Source organism: Haliotis cracherodii, unplaced genomic scaffold (genome assembly GCF_022045235.1).
Source record: "Haliotis cracherodii isolate W230 unplaced genomic scaffold, xgHalCrac1.p SCAF_12, whole genome shotgun sequence".
Taxonomy (NCBI): domain Eukaryota; kingdom Metazoa; phylum Mollusca; class Gastropoda; order Lepetellida; family Haliotidae; genus Haliotis; species Haliotis cracherodii.
Window position 1 is genome coordinate 37,645,607 of NW_027266267.1, and position 21,205 is coordinate 37,666,811.

The 21,205-nt window shown below is 42.5% G+C and overlaps 1 protein-coding gene and 1 pseudogene across 1 annotated transcript; one reads left to right on the forward strand and one right to left on the reverse strand.

Moving 5' to 3' along the window:
* LOC139457356 (uncharacterized) overlaps positions 1 to 21,205 on the forward strand; it is a 42,879-nt pseudogene that overhangs the window by 11,290 nt on the left and 10,384 nt on the right.
* On the reverse strand, positions 7,070 to 8,995 carry LOC139458402 (uncharacterized). Its single transcript, XM_071239826.1, has 2 exons — positions 8,723 to 8,995; positions 7,070 to 7,900 (listed from the first exon to the last, which is right to left on the reverse strand). The coding sequence occupies exons 1-2, from the start codon at positions 8,811 to 8,813 to the stop codon at positions 7,356 to 7,358; spliced, it is 636 nt and encodes a 211-aa protein (XP_071095927.1). The 5' UTR covers positions 8,814 to 8,995; the 3' UTR covers positions 7,070 to 7,355.

Here is a 21,205-nt window from a genome sequence, read left to right on the forward strand (position 1 = left end):
GAGCATTGTGATCAATCGCTCACTTCTCAAAAGGTTGTGAAGTGTCATGCATATCAACACATGCTTTGGAAGTTTCTACTCTCCGTTTGTTACTGCATTACAGGTATCTTGTCCTATCGAATGTACGTGTCAATATGATTTAGATGTGTGAGTGGCTGTTCTATCTGTTATGATATACTTTATGAACTTCTCCAGCTGAGATTGACATCACTATTGGTTCAAAGATCCTCATCAGATGTTGGCTATTTCAATTCGTTTGATTGTGCGAAGGTGTCTTGTGCAGATAACTTCCAGCTTCTTTGGTCATATCTGAATAAGCGAGTTCATAACAACATTTCTGACGTCAATTTCGGAAGAGAACACAGTATAGGTTTGAAAGGTTCCACAGCTGTTCAACATACAGAAAGACAACCTGCCCTTGTATGTATAGTGTTTCTCAAGCTTTCCTTTGAGGTTCTCACCATGGACGTTTGGATTGTGGAACTCAGTTAGTTGCAAACTATCAATATATATCTTACACAGATCAGTCAGTTTCAACATCGTCTTCTGCTGTAAGATATCCATGTCAATTACTTTACTCAACTTTACATCAAAAGCTATATTACGGGCCTCTGTGATTTTCATTTGTCTCGATTTGTCCAGAAGTCGGTGTGTACTTCACTCTACACGACTCGTGGTACTTCGCTTCACAGGCGAACAAGTTTTGGCCTCGAATCCTTGTGAGAAGGTTTTCGTCACCACTTTTCTAGGCCGTCTCCAGTAGGGTTCTCCATCAATCATATTGAAACTGTCCATGTTCCCTTGACCCTGAGTTTCTTCCACCCTTCTGAATCGAAGCATATGTAGTCAGGAGTAAACAATACATGGTCTCCTGAACTTCTCCTGCTTGGTGTGGAACTTGATGGCCAGTAGGGATCAGAGTGTGACGAGAGGCGATTGAGATTCAAAGTCAATCGTTGGTAACACTCTCTGTGGTGTCCATGGTATTCTGCTGTAGCATCTAGTATAAGTTCAGATGTCTTTGTCCTTTGATGAACACAGCCTGGGGTTGAGATAGTAGTCTCTTCTCGCAAATCTCCTTCAATTCGGTCAGTCTGTTTTTAACATCCTTCATGGCAGATACTGGTTGGAATGTTCCATATTGCAATCTTGGGACGTGGACAATGCATACTGGCTTTGGATTCACCTCCTCTTCACCACTTTGGCCACCCTCCAAAGTTTGGGTGGTGGCCCAACTTCCTCACCCATCTCCAATGCGTCTCTCGTTTCAGACATCACTCACATCACATGACATCACACTAGTTGACATCAATCTAAATGATAAGAACAATATTTTACATTATCTAGGCATACAAATGTGTAATTGTATGAATATTCTTCATCCACTTATTAAATTTTGTCAAGGTTCAATCGAGACTGTAATATTAAACAAGATATGGTTGGTGATTACAGCTGAAGAATATAGTAATCTTAACTAACCTGTTGTGTTGAGTTGCGCTATGAAAAACAACACTTAAATAAAGAATATAGTGAATAGCTTGGACAATATGAAATCTGAAACATGCACAAGAATAGTAACGATTGGCTTTTTGATAAGCTTCTACCAATCAGCATGATTTCATGTAATATAAGCATACATAGAAACATACTTACAGATACATTTCTATTCTGAATGGGGATATTTGGGGGTGGGGTATTTGTGAGGAATTTGAATTCCGATTACTTCATTTATTCAAATGATATTATCTTAATTTTTGTTGCCAATTAAAGTTATTACCATTAGGTTGTTGCTTGTAATTGTTCGTGTTAATATCTCCCAGGTATATTTGCTTTAAATGAAATTGTCGTAACTTTTACTGATTCACGCGGAGCGAAGAAACACAACTATGCTATATTAACTAAACATTTAATAATCAATACAATTTCCATGCTATCCAAATGGAAATGGCATCAATACAACCAGAATAACTTCAACGGTCTTTTGCTTTGATACATATAAAGCCTTCTGTGGACCTGTTTTGCTTGGGTCCGAAAATGAAGCTCGACACGGATCGCGAAATCGCGACACGAGAGTACCTGATAAAAACAGGTAGTGCATCGAAACACGAAGTTACAGACCATGGTTCTATCTGTTTTTGAGCAGTCACCTGGGGTACTTGCGTGCATAAGAGAAACTGTGGCAATAAAGAAAACTGAGAAATGAGCTGTGATTAAGTATTTATGAAGGGTATGTCACCAAAGGAAATACACGAAGCTATGAAAAGCGAGCTTGTGTCTTCAAGCAACCATATGTTGACACCATATCAGCACCTGACCCGGCAGACAATATCCATGGATCTTTGTGATCAGTGTCAAAGAGGGTGTTGTCAGTTGACAACGTCACGGCTTCCTGTGACAGTAAGAGCACAATCTTGATTGACTCTCTGTGAAGAGAGTCAGGCTATTGATGAACAATAATATGGCAATACAATACTATACATCGGTTGTATCTTTAAAAGACACACATGCGTGTCCTCTGATATGTGAAACACATGTACTTATTATTAACGTGGCATCGCCTAATCCGTAATTTTTGTCATCAATGTGTGAGCTGCTTTTGATTTCCTAATTTACAATAAGAGAAATGAGATTCGAATCTTAAATATACCACAAGCAATTTCAATTTTTAGGAACGAAGTGTATATTTGCATATATGAACATTTTATCAATTGCCTATCTAATATTTGAAAATCTAATATTCAGTATTGAGGCGAGTTACATCGCCTACACAAAGACATCAACACCTCCAGTTATCTTAGACAAGGTTCACTGTCTTGGCACAGAACTCTCCTTCAATGAATGTCTGCATTATCCTTGGGTTAATGTAACCTGTTCTTCATCGACTGTAGCTGGAATACGTTGTCCCTCTGGTAGGTTTCAATATGATTTAATAATATCATAGCAATTAATTACTAAAACGTCATAACAAGGTGAGTGTGTTGTCTCAGGATTGTGACCTTCGTTCCATATTGTCACAATGTTTCGTGAAAGCTGTGACGTCTTTACACGGTGAGTGTTGCCTGCATTTTGGCCCAGTGTAAATTATCATTCAAAGATATGGAATAGTGTTGAATATTCCTTAACAGTAGTTTCAATAAGGTGTTCCTCTAGTAAGTCTAACATTGTTGCAAAATTGACAAAGGTAATGTTATGTGATATTTTTATAATGTTTGGTACATTATGTGTTCAAGCATATTCTCAAATACGCTTGAATTCGACAACTCGTGGACGTGGTCGGGTGGAAGTACTTCACAACAATGTCTGGGGAACAGTTTGTAGAGGGTCGTCGTTTTCCACACAGGAGGCACAAGTAGTGTGCAAAATGGCAAATTTGCCTTGGTAAGTAGGTTTTTTGACATCTCTCAGGGGGAAGATTTACCTAACCATTTTAGGAAAACATAAATTCTGCTTTTGAAACTTTACCAGGTGGTAAAGAAACCAAAATTGTAAACTGTCTGATTCACAGAAATACATCTATTTAGCTATTTGTGTTCAATGTTTTGTCTTTGTTTGCATTGTTAATGTCATCTGCATAAACTCAGTCCTTAGTATGACATTCTACACATATTTCGCTTAAGAAGTTTAGACAAAATAAATCTAAATATGACAAACACTATTCAAATGGGTATAGGAATCATCATGCAACCTGTAGAGTTTTTTTTATAGGACAAGCGCCGATGTGACAACATCTTACGGGCCAGGTGAAGGGCTTGTTTGGCTGAGTAACGTCAACTGTGCGGGGACCGAGACCTCCCTAGACGAGTGTTCCCACACTCGTTGGGGAACAGCGACAGGCTGTTCTCACAGTAGTGATGTTGGCGTGGTGTGTAGTGGAGGTGGGTTTGACACATTAGTGACGTGGGGTGGTATTTTGTGGAAGAAGTTTTAACACAATAGGAACGTTTGGTGATATGTCGTGGAGGTGGGTTTGACACATTAGTGATGTCGGGTGGTATTTTGTGGAAGAAGTTTTAACACAATAGGGACGTTTGGTGATATGTCGTATAGAAATGGGTTTGATACATTAGTAGTTAGGTGGTGGTGGTGGTATTCTATTGAGTTCTACATAACATAACTTTTTTCATGAGAAATATCTAAACTGACTAAAAGGAACATGATGTATTTGAATAAATAAGTAGACTCATAATTAGATTGTTTGCATGTTGTATATGTGGTCACATGTTTCAGCCACCCTGCAAATCCACCTGGAACCAACAGGAAGTGTCCTTAACGTCCTCCTTGGTCAGGTGATCAGTGTCGTGTGTGTGGTCGACTACTCCAACTCTCCGGTCATTTCGTTCAGATGGACACACAACGGACGTTCCTACAATGGACAAACCTTCAGTAAAACAGTAACATCCAAGTCGAACTCTGGCAGTTTAGAATGCAGTGTAGGGAATATGCTAGCCTCTACTCAAATCAACGTTCTGTGTAAGTCCTTTACGATTTTGAATCTACGAAAAGGGAATAACGAGGGTTGCAATTTATGCCAATACAAATGAAATCCCTTTGTAGTTCGTTTTATGACTTATGAAAGTATATTTCTGTGACAAATATAACAAAAGTGTCATATGAGTTTCGTGTTTTCTCTCCAGTACAATAATAATGTATGGACATTTAACAGATTCTTTATTGAATGATACGGGAGCATACACCTGCCCCGTGGGTATGTATATCGGTAGTCGTGAGGTACGGTAGTGTAGAATGTGTGAATGTCAGTTTTTAATCTTTATGAAATGAAACATTCTAGTTTATGTTATTGCACGGAATATGTCACTAATTTGTGGATTGATCATTGATTTCTTCAGACCCGCCAGTGGTACATCTGGAACCAGGCAATGACACACTAGATGTCGGTGTCGGTGAAGACCTCCGTGTAGACTGTGTAGTAGATGATGCCAACCCTACTGTCCACACATTCCGGTGGTCTCACAACGGACAAACAAGTACTGGTTCGACATTCCTCAAACGTAACATAACCCATTCTGACCAAGGGAAACTGACCTGTACTGCTGATAATGGACACATGATGACACCCGGACGAGCAGTTGCACATGTTAACGTTCGATGTGAGTTACGTCATTAACCTATTATAAGTTTTCTTTCTGTAAATAATGAGGGGCAATCTTATACCTTGCTACAAAAATCAGGCGTCCAGCCTAGAGGTCTTCATTGGTAAACATGGTGGAGACGTAACTGCTGTTTGTGTCGTGCACGACACCAACCACTCTGTCACCTCCTACACCATAACGACAATGTTAGTTATGGACAAGCGTTTACGAAGCATGATTTATCACGTCTAATGCCAGGAATATGTCCTGCTCTGCTACTAAAGGGAAGGGAACATAATTCGTGATGATAAAGATCATCGTCAGTGCATGTATGTACTTTGTATTTAGTGTTTTATTTAGTAGTGGGATAGCCCCATCTATCAGTGAGACCGATTGACTGTCATTAGATATTTGCAATACATATAGAACTAAATTTTAAAGGTACAATATTAAGAAAGGATGCAAGGAAAGATTTGTTGAATATAACCTAGCATTTTCCTGTATATTGCCAACTCCAGGTTTTTTAGCAATATGTTTTCTGTAAACAATAACAAAGGGAACTCTTAAGTCTAAAATGAAGGTGAGAACAAGTCTACTTTAAGGTTTGTGAGTGAGTGGAAAGTTATACATCTGGTTGTAATTATGGAAAAAATTATACTAGAAGTGTTGATTTGAATCAATATGCACACAATATCTATAAGGAAACGTTAAATCTACATAAGAATACGACTTTTAGTGTAACAGATATAGATGGCTTTCATTTCTGTTTTGGAAATGGTCGTTTCTCGGTAAAGTTAACAACCTAGAGATTGAAGATTGTCAATCTTATTGCAGTTCTATTTTAATATTTATGATGTATATAGGAGGCTGTTTTGACCATACAAAATATACACTAGACAGATTTGATCATGTTGGCAAACTGGAATTATCATAGCTGTACATGTTGTACAACATACATTCTGGGTAACTGGTTGATGGCATTCTAGAAGTTGTTAAATAGAAAACGTACAACTTTATGGATAACAATTTCTTGCTTTATTATCATCCAATCAGCTTGTCACAACTGTTTAATCCTTTTAACCCTTATCCTTAATGTACACCTGACTTCTTTACCCGTGTGCGTCATTACGTGTGTACTATTTGTTATTCTGACTGTTCATTTAGCATCATCCAATTATCTGTATGCTACCTGTTATGTAGTATCTGTCTTTTGTTGTCAATGTTATTCTGCTGCCTATCTAATGTCATGGATATGTGCCCCTATCAGATGGTTGTTGTCACTCGAGCTTGATAACAGTGTAAGATTCTACATAAACATGACGCTATATGCTGTAAACCAGAAGTTGTTATCCACAGAGTTTACGTTTTCTTACCTACATTCTGGATGATATCATTACTGACACAATAAAATACAATGTGGCATCGGCGAAGACGTGTCTAAATTTGTTATGGACCTTAGACCTACCAAGAGCTAATACCATATTTGTGAAATATACATAATTTATCCCGCGATATGCCAAGGAGAGGCACGGGCCACCGAGCCGTTGGTGCCCGTGCCTGTAATAAAACAGAAGATGAGATTGGGTTAAATGGCCGAGGGTGTGCAGGTACTAGTGGGCTACTTAGCTGCTAATTGTATATAACAAAAATGCTACCGTTGCCATGGCCACGCGCGTGGCCGACGGCGATTGCAGCTAGCGCTGCTGGCCTGAGACTGCTACCGCTGTCCGGCCCCCACGGTAGCATATTTAAACGCTACCATTGCTTGGCAACTCCCACGTTGCCAAAAGCAGCTCCACGCTGCTGGCCTGTCAGACTGCCGCTGCCCGGCCCCAGGTAGCCGGCCAAAGCAGATCCCACTGCCCGGCCCCATTTGCAAAACCATCGTGCGGCTCCCGCCGCGGACCCAACTGTCAGCTACCGCTTGACAAGACGACTTCCGCCGCCGGGCCCATATACGTGGCAACTGTTTGCCCCAACGTATGTTATTCTACGATTCCCCGGCTGAAAAGTCGGGAAAGACAAGGTTCCCACTGAGAAGCAGGTAACCCCGGAAAGGTTCCCGCTGAAAAGCAGGTAGCCTTAAGCACGAGTATTAATTTGGAAGCAAGTTAATTTGTTACTAGCAGTGTAGCCCACAAGAACCCCGCCACAAAGCACCAGAGTGCTACCCCACACCCACGGCCACGCGATACGCGGAGATAGCATTGTTGCCCGGCTTGCTTATGTACTGAAAGGAAACACTAACCTGTGGAGATAATATCCTTACTGGCGCAAAACGAGCGCCAGGGCATGCAATAAATTGTCCGTAAACACACACAGTCCTTTGTCACTGAGGTGGACGCCCTCCCAGGCGTACCATGTCTTGTCAGATGCCAGGATCTGGGGATGTGGCACTGTTGTACCGCCGAGCTCTTTGACTCGGTTGGTCAGTCGGCGGTTGATATTCTTCCGCATCCCCTCGATCTTTCGTGGATCCCTGGCATCGTGCCAGTAGCGCCTGGGCAGCATCGAGGATACGATGATCTTGGTGTCAGGAAGCTGGAGTTGTATCCGAAGGATTGATGCCACCATGTCAAGGTAGAGTTGGCTGCCTTTGACCGAGCACAGGTCGTTGGAGCCCAGGTGAATGATGAGGGCTCTGGGGCTGCGCCGTGTCGCCTTGACCTGTGTATCCAGAATGGTGTCCAGCTCCTTCCACCTCATCCCCCCTCGTGCCAGCCATAGCATCCTCGGTTGGTTCGGGCTGGTGCCCTTCAGGAGCAAGTACTGCCGTGCCCTGGCCATGTAGCTGGATCCCACCATCCAAACTGTAAACAATAAGAAGTGTAGTAAGTACCATGAAAGACTATTTGATTTAATTGTGCAACATTGAATTTGTTGGTAAGCGTATGTAAGCATTGTAGCAATCTGATTTCCACCTGCCGTATTGTTGTATGAGGTGTTCAGGCACCCCGTTCATGGCTGCTGATGTGGCTGCCCCAATGCGGAAGGAGTGCGAAGAATAGCAGGCCGTGTTTATGTTGCTGTGTGCTAAGGCCTTTTTTAGGAGTGCCTGGAATTGGTACCTTGTAACGGGGGAATGGTCAAAGTGGACGAATGCATGTTGTGGGCCGGAGGGGCGCGCCTCCAGGTAGTGCTTGATGGCGACTACCGGACATAGCGGATTACCTGGTATAGGTGACATTGTAACTGTTGTCCCCATCCTGTACTGATCAGACTTTGAGTGTGGTAAATGGATTGAAAGCTGCTGGGGGTTGCCCGAGAAGCTTAAATTCTGGATGGCGCAACCTGTTTTTGAGGGTCCAGTTTGGACGAGTTCCCTAACCCTAAAGAAACCGAAGAATGCTGTGCAGTAGACTGCCTTGAACAGCCTGGCTTCATATGCTGATGAGCATACGTGAGGCAGATTGTTGGTTACTACCTGCAGCAGATCTGCAGTGATCGGTTTTCTGGTGTCTGGTCGGCCCGCTGATTTGTGTAAGCCGGTTACAATCTTGCCTACCAGGAAATTTGTTTGTACAGTCGGTGAGCCCGTGGAATTTGTGGTGTGAAGACAGCGCTGCAATGTAAGTCTTGACTGTGTTAGGGGAGTGGTGAGTGACTGACAGATAAGCAATAAAGTTTACGACCTGATCCAGCGGGACTGGCCACCCCTCTTGTAGCTGGTGTGCGGACCGGAACTGGTGCAAGGCATTGATGCCTGTTTGGTAAGTGGCCCATGTATTAGTAGACAGAGATTGTTGTAGGAGTCTGCCGGCTTCCTGCCTCAGATCAGCCATATGTTGCACGGGATAGGTGTGGGGTTCTGGTCCGCGGCTGGTGCTGCCTCTCGGAAGCGTTTGAGCTGAAACCTCGAGAGAGCATCGGCAATAGTGTTAGCAGTGGAACATACATACTTTGCCTTAAACGTAATATTATATCGGAGACACTGCAGGATTAGGCGACGGAGTAGGCTCATCACTCTGGGGGCCTTGATTGACTGCTTGTTGATTATTGTTACGACGGCTTGGTTGTCGCAGTAAAAGAGGACCTTTTTGTTTGCGAGTTGCTTGCCCCAGATTTGGATGGCCAGTGTGATGGGGAACAGCTTCAGGAGCGTCAAGTCCCGTGTAGTTCCATCCGTCACCCACTGGGGTGGCCATGCGCCGTTAAACCATTTGCCCTGCATGTAGGCCCCAAAGCCGGCGCCACCTGCTGCGTCTGAAAACAGCTGGAGGAAATCGCTGTCCACCAATAGTTGGTCCTGAAACACTGAAATGCCGTTATAACTCGTAAGAAATGTTAACCACATTTGTAGGTCTTCCTTGACCCAGCTGGTAATCCTAATGTGGTGAAATGGTTGCTTACCTTTGCTAAGCAGATCGATTAGCCTGCGGCTGAATGCCCTTGCCATTGGTATAGCCCTGCACATAAAGTTAAGCTTGCCTATGAGGGACTGAAGGGCCCTTTTTGTGACCTTGATGTTACCTGTTGACAGGATGTCTTGGATTTCCCTTGTTGCCTCCTTGATCTTGGGCTCTGGGATTCTGATCTGCATTGCAATGGTGTCGATTTCCAGCCCTAGGAATGTCAGTTTGGTTGTGGGCCCCACCGTCTTGTCGTGCGCAATAGGAACCCCAAGCTGTTCAAGTGTATTCACGCATCCGTTGAGGTTTTTTGAGCAGTGGCTGGTGCCTGCTGTGCCCCCCGTTAGGAAGTCATCCAGGTAATGCATGACCGGACACGTTGGAAGATGCGATTACATGCACCATTGCAAGAAGGTACTAAACTTTTCAAATATGGCGCAAGATATGGAGCAGCCAAATGGTAAGCATTTATCGAAATAGAACTCACCTTCGAATCTGATGCCTAGCAGCTCGAAATCGGATGGGTGGACTGGTATAATTCTAAAGGCCGACTGAATGTCGAATTTTGCTAGTAATGCTCCCTTTCCCAGTTGTTGCACCATCTGGGTAGCTTCATCAAATCTGGCGTACACAACGGAGCAGGCCTCTGTGTCTATGAAGTCATTTATAGGTTTACCCCTGGGATAGGATAGATGGTGAATTAGACGGAATTCCTCCGCATGCTTACCCAGGTGCTGACCATATCCTGGCTGCTTCTTGGGCACCAGGCCTATTGGGGATACTTGGAGGTTGTCTAGGGGGGTGTCCTTGAAGGGGCCCGCCATCCTGCCAAGGTCGACTTCCTTTTGTAGTTTTTGTTTCACGTAGCCTGCCGTATCTTGGTGTGTGGCTGATCGCAAGTTTCGTGCCCGGCGACCCGTGCGGCTTCCCTGGAACTCGAGCTTAAAGCCAAAGCTAAAACCTACCCATAAATAATTTGCATCTCTGTAATTGACCCTAGCATATTGGCGTAACCAGGGTGCCATTTCATTGAGATCCACGGGGGAAGGGGCCACTGAATTTACCTGCCTTGCCGGCTGGTTTTCTGTTAGGAAAGGGCTGATTGGGCTTGTATGGGGTCGGTTGGACCCCATTCCCTCGAAAGCAGGTCCTAGAGCTATGGGAATGTTTGCCACACTTACCGCATTTGTGAGTGTACTTACAGTTGACCCTGCTACAGCCAAATTTATTGAAATCCCAGCATACCTGACTGGCGATGTCCCCCTGTACGCGTGTCATTGCGCCCCGTCCGCCTGATTCTGGTTGTAGTACCGGCTGTGTTACCATGTACTTCAGCCACAACTCCCCGTCGATGTTGTCCCAGCGTCGTAAGGGGTCCCTTGACATTCTGTGTCGGAATTGTTGGTCGTAGGTTGACCAGGCATCCCCCCCGAATCGAAGTGCCGCCGTTCTTATGGTTTCCATGTAGGACAGCAACCCCTGGGTTGTGCGGACCTCGGAGTGCCTACTAACGTAAGTACACATGAAAATGTGGAAAGCTAAAGTCCAGCTTGCCAGGGACAGGCGCTTTGGTTGCTGTTTTATTGGTTTAAAAATTACCTTACCTGAGGAGTCATACGCCATGGTAATCGTACCGTCCTCGTGACTTCCCTCGGTGTTTGGTAGTATTGTGCCGAGGTCGACATACTCGCCACGCCAGATTTTTTCCCTCACCTGTTGTTTGACGTGCGCGTCTATTCCGTCCGCACGGAAGGAAAGGGAATCCCCGTATCCGGCGATGTGATTGGCTGGGGCCGCGTCACCGTCGGCCTCGTTGTGCGCATCGGGGATTCTCCCTATGTTGGGCGAAATGGCGGGAGAACTAAAACCAAGCCTTACCTGTTGGTTTGCGCTAACCGAGCCGGGCGCTGAATGTTCCAGCAACTGGAGTATTTTTCCCAGTTGCTCGTTTACCTGGGTAGCCGAGTTGGCAACCTGCGCGGCATTTACAAGCTGCGCCTATTGTACGTTAATTCTGTTGCCACCTTCGATATTTCCGTAATTGGCAGACTCACCATCAGCTGTTGTCTCCTGTACAATGTGTACTCCCGGGGTTTGTCTTCTGGTTTGTCCTGGCCTGCTTGGCTCCCCTCACAAGCTTGTGGTTGACGGTTGCTCTTCTCTTGGGAGGCATCACGAAAAGTCGGGGTGGCGAGTTGGTATTCCACAAGCGTAAATTGTCCCGAGGGTGAAGTTCGGGAGTAGAGCGGAATAAATGCGATACGGCGAGTGCTGAAATAGATGGTATTCAAAGCGTAATCGGCGAAACGGTCGCGATTGTGTAAATGCGATACGGCGAGTGTTGGAATAGATTGTATTCAAAGCGTAATCGGCGAAACGTTCGCGACTGGGTACAAAGGAAACGTAAAATGGGAAAGCGATTAGATACAGTGACACACGTGTGTACTTGGGGAAGGGCTGCTCGCGAATGACGGACTAACAAAGGGCGGGATGATGCTTGCGCGGGATTATTCCCCGGGCACGGTGCCGAGTGGTGGCCCGGGGTGATTGAGTTACGAGGGGTGATTGGGTTACAGACGTAATTAGCCCATGGTTTGGATACGCGCGATAAAGTCATTTAGTAGTTAGTACTAAATGTAAATAATCTTTTTCATGAGAAATATCTAAACTGACTAAAAGGAACATGATGTATTTGAATAAATAAGTAGACTCATAATTAGATTGTTTGCATGTTGTATACGTTGTCACATGTTTCAGCCACCCTGCAAATCCACCTGGAACCAACAGGAAGTGTCCTTAACGTCCCCCTTGGTCAGGTGATCAGTGTCGTGTGTGTGGTCGACTACTCCAACTCTCCGGTCACTTCGTTCAGATGGACACACAACGGACGTTCCTACAATGGACAAACCTTCAGTAAAACAGTAACATCCAAGTCGGACTCTGGCAGTTTAGAATGCAGTGTAGTGAATGTGCTAGCCTCTACTCAAATCAACGTTCTGTGTAAGTCCTTTACGATTTTGAATCTACGAAAAGGGAATAACGAGGGTTGCAATTTATGCCAATACAAATGAAATCCCTTTGTAGTTCATTTTATGACTTATGAAAGTATAAACATAACAAAAGTGTCATATGAGTTTCGTGTTTTCTCTCCAGTACAATAATAATGTATGGACATTTAACAGATTCTTTATTGAATGATACGGGAGCATGCACCTGCCCCGTGGGTATGTATATCGGTAGTCGTGAGGTACGGTAGAGTAGAATGTGTGAATGTCAGTTTTTAATCTTTATGAAATGAAACATTCTAGTTTATGTTATTGCACGGAATATGTCACTAATTTGTGGATTGATCATTGATTTCTTCAGACCCGCCAGTGGTACATCTGGAACCAGGCAATGACACCCTGGGATGTCGGTGTCGGTGAAGACCTCCGTGTAGACTGTGTAGTAGATGATGCCAACCCTAGTGTCCACACATTCCGGTGGTCTCACAACGGACAAACAAGTACTGGTTCGACATTCCTCAAACGTAACATAACCCATTCTGACCAAGGGAAACTGACCTGTACTGCTGATAATGGACACATGATGACACCCGGACGAGCAGTTGCACATATTAACGTTCGATGTGAGTTACGTCATTAACCTATTATACGTTTTCTTTCTGTAAATAATGAGGGGCAATCTTATACCTTGCTACAAAAATCTGGCGTCCAGCCTAGAGGTCTTCATTGGTAAACATGGTGGAGACGTAACTGCTGTTTGTGTCGTGCACGACACCAACCACTCTGTCACCTCCTACACATGATACCATAACGACAATGTTAGTTATGGACAAGCGTTTACGAAGCATGATTTATCACGTCTAATGCCAGGCATATGTCCTGCTCTGCTACTAAAGGGAAGGGAACATAATTCGTGATGATAAAGATCATCGTCAGTGCATGTATGTACTTTGTATTTAGTGTTTTATTTAGTAGTGGGATAGCCCCATCTATCAGTGAGACCGATTGACTGTCATTAGATATTTGCAATACATATAGAACTAAATTTTAAAGGTACAATATTAAGAAAGGATGCAAGGAAAGATTTGTTGAATATAACCTAGCATTTTCCTGTATATTGCCAACTCCAGTTTTTTAGCAATATGTTTTCTGTAAACAATAACAAAGGGAACTCTTAAGTCTAAAATGAAGGTGAGAACAAGTCTACTTTAAGGTTTGTGAGTGAGTGGAAAGTTATACATCTGGTGGTAATTGTGGAAAAAAATATACTAGAAGTGTTAATTTCAATCAATATGCACACAATATGTATAAGGAAACGTTAAATCTACATAAGAATACGACTTTTAGTGTAACAGATATAGATGGCTTTCATTTCTGTTTTGGAAATGGTCGTTTCTGGATAAAGTGAACAGCCTAGAGATTGAAGATTGTCAATCTTATTGTAGTTCTATTTTAATATGTATGATGTATATAGGAGGCTGTTTTGACCATACAAAATATACACTAGACAGATTTGATCATGTTGGCAAACTGGAATTATCATAGCTGTACATGTTGTACAACATACATTCTGGGTAACTGGTTGATGGCATTCTAGAAGTTGTTAAGTAGAAAACGTACAACTTTATGGATAACAATTTCTTGCTTTATTATCATCCAATCAGCTTGTCACAACTGTTTAATCCTTTCAATCCTGATCCTTAATGTACACCTGACTTCTTTACCCGTGCGCGTCATTACGTCTGTACTATTTGTTATTCTGACTGTTCATTTAGCATCATCCAATTATCTGTATGCGAGTTGTTACTCATATCTGTCTGTTGTTAATATTAATCTGCTGCTTATCACATGTCATGGATATGTGCCTCTATCAGTTGGTTGTTGTCACTCGAGCCTGATAAGGGTGTAAGATTTTTCAACAACATGTCGCTATATTCTTATAAACCAGACGTTGTTATCCACAGAGTTGTCCGTTTTCTTACCTAAATTCAGGATGTTGTCGTCACTGACACAATAAAATACAGTCTGGCATCGGTGGAGTAGTGTCTAAATTTCTTATGGACCTTAGACCTACCAAGAAATACTTCCATATTTGTGTCGGTGTAGACGACGAATTACATAGATGAATGTCTGATCAAGATATAAGTTTAACACACTTTCGTTTATCTGGAAAGCACATATACATACTTTCATTTTGATAAACCTTTTGTCTCAGTACAAGTTCCGCCGTTGATTGGGAGTGATGACACTATGAGCAAGAATCAACTGATTGCCATTGTTACAGGATCTGTTGGCATTGTCACCATTATCATCCTCATCGCCGTCATTATACACCTGAAGAAGAGTCTGCATGCTGCAAAACGTACGTGCATCTGTGGTTCAACATAAGAACGTCAACGGCAGGTGCTATATACATTAATACACAACGTCTATAATGTTGTGCACATATATCGAATGCTTGTACTTATTTAGACTGAAAATAATGTTGGAACAGCTATGTTTTGAAACTGGTATGTTTTCTCATTTCCAGTTGAGGACAAACCAAACGAAGGACCAAACAGGTAGGTGTGATTTTTAATGCGGTTATCAAGCTAATCAATAACATTGTTTAATCATTCTAAAATGCTTCGATAATTTGGCGCATCTCTATTTTGTGAAACAAATTCTCTAATTAAACTTGAAGTTTAAAGTTGAATCTTATTACCTGTAAGGAAATATGGCAAAATCATATGAACCATCTCTCACGCTGCACGCTTAACCCAAACACGACAAGGCTGACTTTGTCCCTCCCAATCTGCAGAAACATCATGATGACCACCATGTAGAAACCAGTGAAGATCCGGGGTAGAATAGGTCTTCAGCAATCCATGCTTGCCGTAAAAGGCGTCTATACTTGTTGTAAGAAGCGACTGACGGGATCGGGTGGTCAGGCTCGCTGGGTTGGTTGATGCATGTCATCGATCCCAATTACGTGGATCCTCATGATATCAATCACTGGATTGATGTGCGGCGTTGAACAACAAGAGGGCACCAGAAATGAACTTCACACCAATGTGGGTCAATGTGGGCCATCACCAGGATCTCGAGTATAGACTACCCCACGAACCCCAGTTATAACGTGAACGTGTATACGTAAAGTATCTCACTGACTGAGACTAAAGGTCAATGTGAACATAGAGAGTTATTGTAACAACAGTAACATTATTCCAAGCTTGAGTAAGTTGGAGCTATTCAGTATTGCAGTCAGAATCTTCCAGCTGTCCGGTGCTCTGTGAATACCAAACCCAAACCATCATGTCTCTGAACCATGTCACCGAAAATGCAGAAAACTTAGTTCTCAGAAAGTTGCAAACATAAGCTTTTTGTCCCGTGTATTTCATTTTTGGACAAGTCACTGCCTTTTACTGAGTAAATTCAGACAAGCATGATGTATTTTCCAGGTGCTGAGAATACCTACTGCCATTTTCAGATGACACAAGTGAGAGGTAATAACATGGATCTGCAGTTACCATACTTCATGTTTAACATTGCATCTTTTGTTCATTAAATTTTGTTCATTAACGTTATGTCAGTTTCTTAATTCCTTGTTTAGATGTAACATAAATAGTCAACCGCCAGGCAAAGATTAAGCATTACAACAAGACCATGTCTCTTCAACCCCAACACGTTCTGTGTCTTTGTAATAATGGACGTTATTAGGTAAGGGTAAGGAACAAAACCTTTCTTCTTCAAAAGAAACAGGGGAATATGTTCCAAGGCATTTAAGTTGCCTCACTTCACTGTGCTGAGTTGTGTCACTTAGGAATACGAGAAACCTGTGATCGTTGTTTCGAATCCGAGGTTCGCCCTGGTTCTGCTGTTCAGTTTGTCAGCACAATACCTGCCCTCGTAGGTTCCGTCTAAGACCTGAATTATTTCGGGTTTGCTTTTAAAATCTACTTGCCATGACATGACTAAATATAAGAGAGAATACCCCTTCCATATCCATGAGTCGACTGTACGACTCCGACTCTATAATGAGCACGTGGTTATAAATCACTATATAACACTGCAAACACGAAAACGTCGTTTTTTTCCGTATATGGTCATTGGACGGAAAAACGACGTTATTTGGACGTTTTCAAACCATCGTTTTTCCGTCCAAATAACGTCGTTATTTGACATCGGAATTTACTGGGAGAGAACGATAGCGTTAAGCTCCTCCCTTTCTTGATTGACATTGTCAATCAAGCAACAGCGTCTACCGGTATTTCTACTTCTCAGTTTTCATTGGTCAGTCCCCGCGTGTTAGATTACAGGCCCGCGTTTGACGCTGCACTCGAAGGGCTTAGCGGAAGTACTGAAATCAATCGTTCTGCGCATGCGGATTACTTAATGCCTTGACCAAATTTTCCGTTCTGTGCATGCGCGATTTCGCGTATTGTTTCCTAGAATTAATGTCACCACTATTTTTACAATGGTTCATAAACACAGTCACGTGAAGGTTCGGAATCGTAACGAGTAACTCCATTTAAATTGAAGAGTATCCCCAGTGATATGGGAGATTCCAAGATGAAACTATTCTATGGCTATCTAGGCTGCCACCCAAACCGATCTAAACGGGACCCGATAGCTTATTGTATGCTATATAGTCATATGGACATTGTATTCCGGCCGATTGTTCTTGCATTTACTTATAAGTCAGGAAAATGGACTTAAAAGGGGAGTTGTTGAATGTAATTTTTTTAATTTTTAAATGTTGCCTGTACACTAATCTGGACGAACTTCTCATTGTTCTGTTTATGTCATCCTATATACTATTAGTATGTTACCGTTCTAAAGTCATCCTCTCACATAACATTATATTGTTCATAGTATCAAAGTTTAATCAACAATATCAAGAGCAGCGATTTAAACCACTGAAACACCCAAACACAAGGCTGTTATCAAGCGCTAGTGCAGACGTGATGCATCGTAAAACTGTATCGTGATGTCTTCAGAAATACAATTATACTACGAGATAGTAAGGCTAACGCGTGACTCACCGGTGGAACAAAGACAATATCGCTAATACAGATATAACGTATTTGAATGTTAATACTAAAGACAAACAATCATTATTTTTGCAGTGACGATATAACACGTATACACGTTTATTGTTAACTTTCATCAGTTTTGCTCTTCATTTTAATAACTTTGTTTTCACATATATATGTAGCAATACCCGACAAGCATGTCATACATAATTATGGGGCAGTTTTCAATCTTGCACTGACTTACTCTGGTGTTAATGAGCGAAGTTTATTGGCTTGTGTGTAAAACCCCGTTTTTCTGGTAATCCTATTATTACTTAGTTTATTTCTATCTAATGACACCCTGTACTCTGAATCATGGCTCCGTGACTACCCATAACAATTAAGATGAACATTCAGTTCAAGTAAATGAATGAGTTTGTTTTGACGCTACAGTCAGTCAAAAAACCAATGCTGTGAGGTTTGATAAAACACTTCCACCAGGTCGAACATCGTGGATCCTCATTTTCTGCCTAAAGAGAATCATAGTTCATATGCTAATCCATCTGCGAATACCCTCCCACTCAAGATGACCTTACTTGTTGCTGAATCTATCATCTATCCCCCCAATCTCACCCCCCCCCCCCCCGCACGCACGCACGCACGCACACACGCACACACGCACACGCACACGCACACACACACACACACACACACACAACTGACCTAAATAACCTGGACAGGAAATACTGCTGATAGCCTCTGGTCAACTCAGCCGCGCCACCGCAGAATGTCCGTCCAACTCTGCAGGGGGCATTCTCAGTGGCTTCAAACGCGCTGAAATGTTTTCGCCTTGCATCCACGATGGTGGACAAGTGAAATCGTATGAAATTTGGCTATTTTAGGTCTTATCTCTTTTTTGATTACCCAATAAAGTCAATTCATAGTTACACGGTTGTGAAGCTTACAACTTTATAAGACTTATTCATCTCATTCCAAAAAAGCTACTCGCGCTCACATAAAGTTGTAGTTATTATGTCACTGTTTTATTTCTTTAAAAATATATTACATGTTCAACAATAACAATTAAGATGAACATTCAATTTCCGATATTAGTAAATGAATAAGACATTAGTGTGTTTTACGCCACAATCAGTCAAAGACCAACGTTGTCCGGTCTGATGACACACAATCTACCAGGTAGCACATTGTGTACACCCTATCCCCATTGAAGTCTCCACTGTGGGTATTCCTGGGGACGAAAAGGTCCCATGTACCTAGGAATTTCATCAATACATTCATGCGCGGCATTCTCTGCCTAAAGAAGATCATATAGTTAACATGCTAATCCAACTCGAACTACCATCCCGCTCAAGATGAATGTTTTATGTAACATCCAACAGGCCCACATTTACGCACGCACGCACGCACGCGCACACACATATTTGGATTTACCAATCCCTGAATTGAGAAGACGTGCGTTACGAAGCTCCTCCAAGTCATCATCAATATCCGTATATGTCTGTGATATCATTACCCATCCAAAGCCGAATATACATTTATTGTGTTTTCTTGACAACAAATGTTATAATTGGGATAACACTTTCTGAGTTAAGTACAGATTCTCGTACTTTCTTTGGTTGAGTCCCGTCCGGGATTTGAACCCACACTGTGAGTGAGGCACCCAATCGCCAGAACACAATGTTGGCGATCTAACCCAGCCACCGAACCAAAAATGTTAGTCCAGATGACGTATACTTTGTGTACTCCTCTGACAAGAGAAAAATGGCACGGCTTCTATGACCGAAAGCTTTGAACCAACAATGCCTTTAAGAAAGTGGTCAACAGTAACACACATTATATTTGGATACCACTTTCTCAGTAAACTACATATGTTTAGGGTGGAGATAATCGACGTTGACGTTGACGTTAATCAATGGACAAATTAAAGCCAAAACTTAACTTATGAATGATTGGTAATGGGAAATGGACAATGGGCAAACGGGAGGCGGGGTAATCAGCGCCATGCCAGTTATCTGTTGGCTTCCCTTGTTGCGTTCCCATCTTTGATATCTTTTTACTTTTGTTGTTCTTACAGGTATAAATATATGTTATCTGCCTCATAGCATTTAATAATATGCGCCTGATGAAGGAGAAAGTATATATTCCGAAACGCAGTGTTCCTCCGTTGACATCCATAAATATTTTTCCTTGTGTGTATCAGTTCTTAATGCCCTTCAAAGACTCAATCTAGCTTTGTTTTTAAATGTGGTGATATTTGCGTAGAATATAATATGGTCATGCCTATATACATTTGGGTCTTTGTCTACATAAGCATTTAGACATACAATTTAAAGCTAAGGACATTGCTAATTCTGCAGGCATGAAGTACACGCCATAGCAAGCTGTGATCTTTATTCATACTTTAGATATTCGTAATGGAGATCTGTAACTGAAGTTTACCGTAATCTTCCGCAACTCTCACCTCCTGACCAGTTGAACGTCTTAGTGCATTCAGATGCCATTGTAAAATTCCAGGCTGCCCCTCTTTCTGTGATGTTTTGACGGATGAAATCTATTGCGTTAATCTCTGTTTGCTGATATATAATATGTACATGTTGTAAAATATTTACGATATTTTAAACGTGTAATTCGATGCATATGCAATGCAGTGTGAACATAAGTGCGGATGCACGAAGGCGGTTATAGTCATAGTTATACTGCGATGGATGTAGGGGAATGGTAGGGGGGTGTATGTATGTATGAAAGCACGAATACCGATACATGAGGGCGGATATAGTTATAGTTCGATGGATGTTGGGGAATGGTGGGAGGATGGATTATGTATGAAAGCATGCGCATGGATCCATGATGGCTGACGTAGACATAATGGTGGGTAAAGAAGAATGTGGTGTGTGTGTGTGTGTGTGTGTGTGTGTGTGTGTGTGTGTGTGTGTGTGTGTGTGTGTGTGTGTGTGTGTGTGTGTGTGTGTGTGTGTGTGTGTGTGTGTGTGTGTGTGTGTGTGTGTGTGTGTGTGTGTGTGTGCGTGTGTGCATGCGTTGTGATACGAGGGTTGGCGAACATGTTGTCAGATGATTGTGTGAGTAAGTTAAGTGGTTGAGGATGTGGCGGGTATGAGTATTCGTACATGCAGACTTGGGGTTGGGGGACTGGGTGTGCCTGTACTGAGGTCTTTTGTTTCACTCACTTATAGTGTTTTCTTTCACTCAAATACTGTTTTACGCATTTTAATGACTGAAACTGTAGTGACTCAAAGGTCATACTGGCCAGGCATTTAACATATCTACCCCAACTATATACGTAGCCATTTTTATGGTGTACAATTCTTCTTCTACCTCTCTCACACACACACACACACAAACACACACACACACACACACACACACACACACACACACACACACACGCATTAATTGTTTTATTAAATGTATCTTCGAGAGTCAGTAAGAAACTAGAAGTAACTGCCTTTGTTCTGTAAACCTCACCAAGTTTCAGCTTTCGCCTCTTCCTTTGTGGACTGAGGTTTCACATTTGTAAAATGATCTCTCTTATCTGTCTGTACCATCAACTTAACTGCCCTCACCCCCTGCAGTTTTCCCGTCCCATATTGCCAAGCAGGTGACCCACAAGGAGGAATACCGCCCTCCCTCAGTCCAGTGATACTGTTCCTAGCACAATATGTTGGGGATACGAAGCCTTGCTGTGGGCAAACATTTTGTAAAAATTTGGCAAACTTTGATATGTAAAC